Below are 1,796 nucleotides of genomic sequence, written 5' to 3'. Positions count from 1 at the left end.
TGGCTACCACCTGGGCGTGACCGGCCTGGCCCAGCCCTGCGTGGGTGCAGGACAGTGCAGTGGACAGCGCCCTCCTGATGGCAACGCCTCGGCCTCCTGGAGCCTGGTGCCATGCCCGCTGGGAGCTGTGGCTCTGCGACACTCCCAGTGTCCACGAAGGGTCTGCCCCGTGTGCCTGGGGCCATTGCATCTTTTCCTGTTTCCCCATCCCTGCTGGTGCCCTCAGGATGACCTCCCAGTTCCTGCCCTGGGGCCGGCCAGCCAGGAACAGCTGAGGTTGCACTGCAGGAAGAACTAGGCCTGGGCTGATGGTGGCACACTGCAACACTGCCCGGAATGTCCTGACCCATGGCCCAGGGCCAGCCCCGCGGCAGGGCGAGGTGAGGAGGAGTCCAGGAGGAGACAAGAATCAAGAATCACCCCACCTGGAATTTCTGGAACTGTCTCATGACAGTCCAGGAGAGTCACGTGTACCCTGAGAAAATCCCACACGGGGACAGCGTGCCCGCGGCGGTGGGATGGGAATACCGCGAGCACTGGGAACACGGTCTCCGGAAGCGTGTCCCCACGCACTTAGCCGCGTCTTCCTCTTTCTGCTCAGGAGGTGGCATTTCTATTCAGTGATTTTATTTGCAGCCAGCTGTGCTCATCGGCTGTGATGTTCTAACCCTGCAAATTTGGCGTATTAGCGAGGGAAGGGTCAGCGCACCGCTGCACCCGGGTGCCCACAGCTCCTCGATGCCTCCCGTGGAGCGCCAGTACTGCGGGGATCAGGCCCCTGGCTTTGCAGGAGGCTCGGTGAGGCGGGAGCGCTTTCCTCCCCAGGCTGGCGTGGGGACGCCTGTTTATTTGAGAGCGCTCGTTTCGGGGCAGTGTTGCACAGTCCTCCTTCGTCCACCGCAGTCTGCTGATGGTCAGCCGTGGGAGAGAATTCACTTCTAGGCCTTGCAGTGAAGCCACAGGACACAGCGCCAGCTCCCGCCAGCAGCTTTCCGACGGCCGGGCTCGGCCTCCTTGTCCATCAGATGCTCTTTGCAGACGGCATGGGAGCCCTCCCTCTGCCACTTTCCTGCCCTTCACATCCCTCCAACGCCTGAGCCAGCTGCGACCAGCACTTGCCACCTGTGGTCTAAACACACACGTGTCCTGCCCTTGGGGGCCCTGGTCCCCACAGCGGCCCCGAGCTGTGCAGAGACCTGCTAACCCCTGTCTGCTCATGCCGGGTGCTCAAGTGAGCCAGGTCCAGAGGCCCATGTGTTTTGGGCTTGGATCATTTCACCCCGCGCAGACTGGGAACACCCCTTGGAAACTCATGGCGCTCTGCAAAGCCCTCTCCGTCACACCACCTCTGTCACGAGGCTCGGCTGAACCTAAGGAGAGCGATGGCCTGGCTCTCCTGGCTGGGGGCACAGAAAGTGGACTGCCATCCTCAGGAGGGCGGCAGGAAGGTACCCTGCCACGGGGAGATCTTCCTGGCGTCATAGCAAGCCTACCTGGACCAGAGTGCAGCTCCATGCTGTAAGTCTGAGCAGGTCCCAGCCCTCCTCGCTGGGCCCTGGGGCTGCTGGGAGTTTGCTGAGGATGGCGGCCTCCAGCCCTGTCCCCTTCTTCCTGTATCTGTGACTCCCTCCCCAGGACCCGCCACACCATTCACGGCCTCCCACTTGCATGTCCCCTTCCCTACAAGGGCTCATTTGTCCCTGTCCAGACTCATCGGCTCTGTGTCCCCCGCCCTGGCAGTGCCAGTGGGTGGTGGGAGAAATCAGGTCTCTCCTTTGGGACCCCCCCCCCCCCGG

General features: G+C 62.8%; 1 protein-coding gene across 3 annotated transcripts in view; it reads left to right on the top strand.

Annotated features, from left to right (window-relative positions):
• The first annotated feature begins 884 nt into the window (after positions 1-884).
• Positions 885-1,796, top strand: part of LOC102475985 (uncharacterized) — a 10,154-nt gene continuing 9,242 nt past the window's right edge. For all 3 annotated transcript variants that reach the window (XR_001370031.2, XR_003548623.1, XM_014586038.2), the window contains exon 1: positions 885-1,518. Coding sequence is in view for 1 of the 3 variants with exons in the window: in XM_014586038.2 (XP_014441524.1) it covers positions 911-1,518 (608 nt within the window). In the remaining 2 variants the exon portion in view is untranslated. The remainder of the gene's footprint in view (positions 1,519-1,796) is intronic.

This window comes from Tupaia chinensis, unplaced genomic scaffold (assembly GCF_000334495.1).
Source record: "Tupaia chinensis unplaced genomic scaffold, TupChi_1.0 Scaffold000110_1, whole genome shotgun sequence".
Lineage (NCBI taxonomy): Eukaryota > Metazoa > Chordata > Mammalia > Scandentia > Tupaiidae > Tupaia > Tupaia belangeri.
The sequence above is the reverse complement of the archived record's forward strand: the minus strand, read 5'-3'. Positions and strand labels throughout refer to the sequence as shown.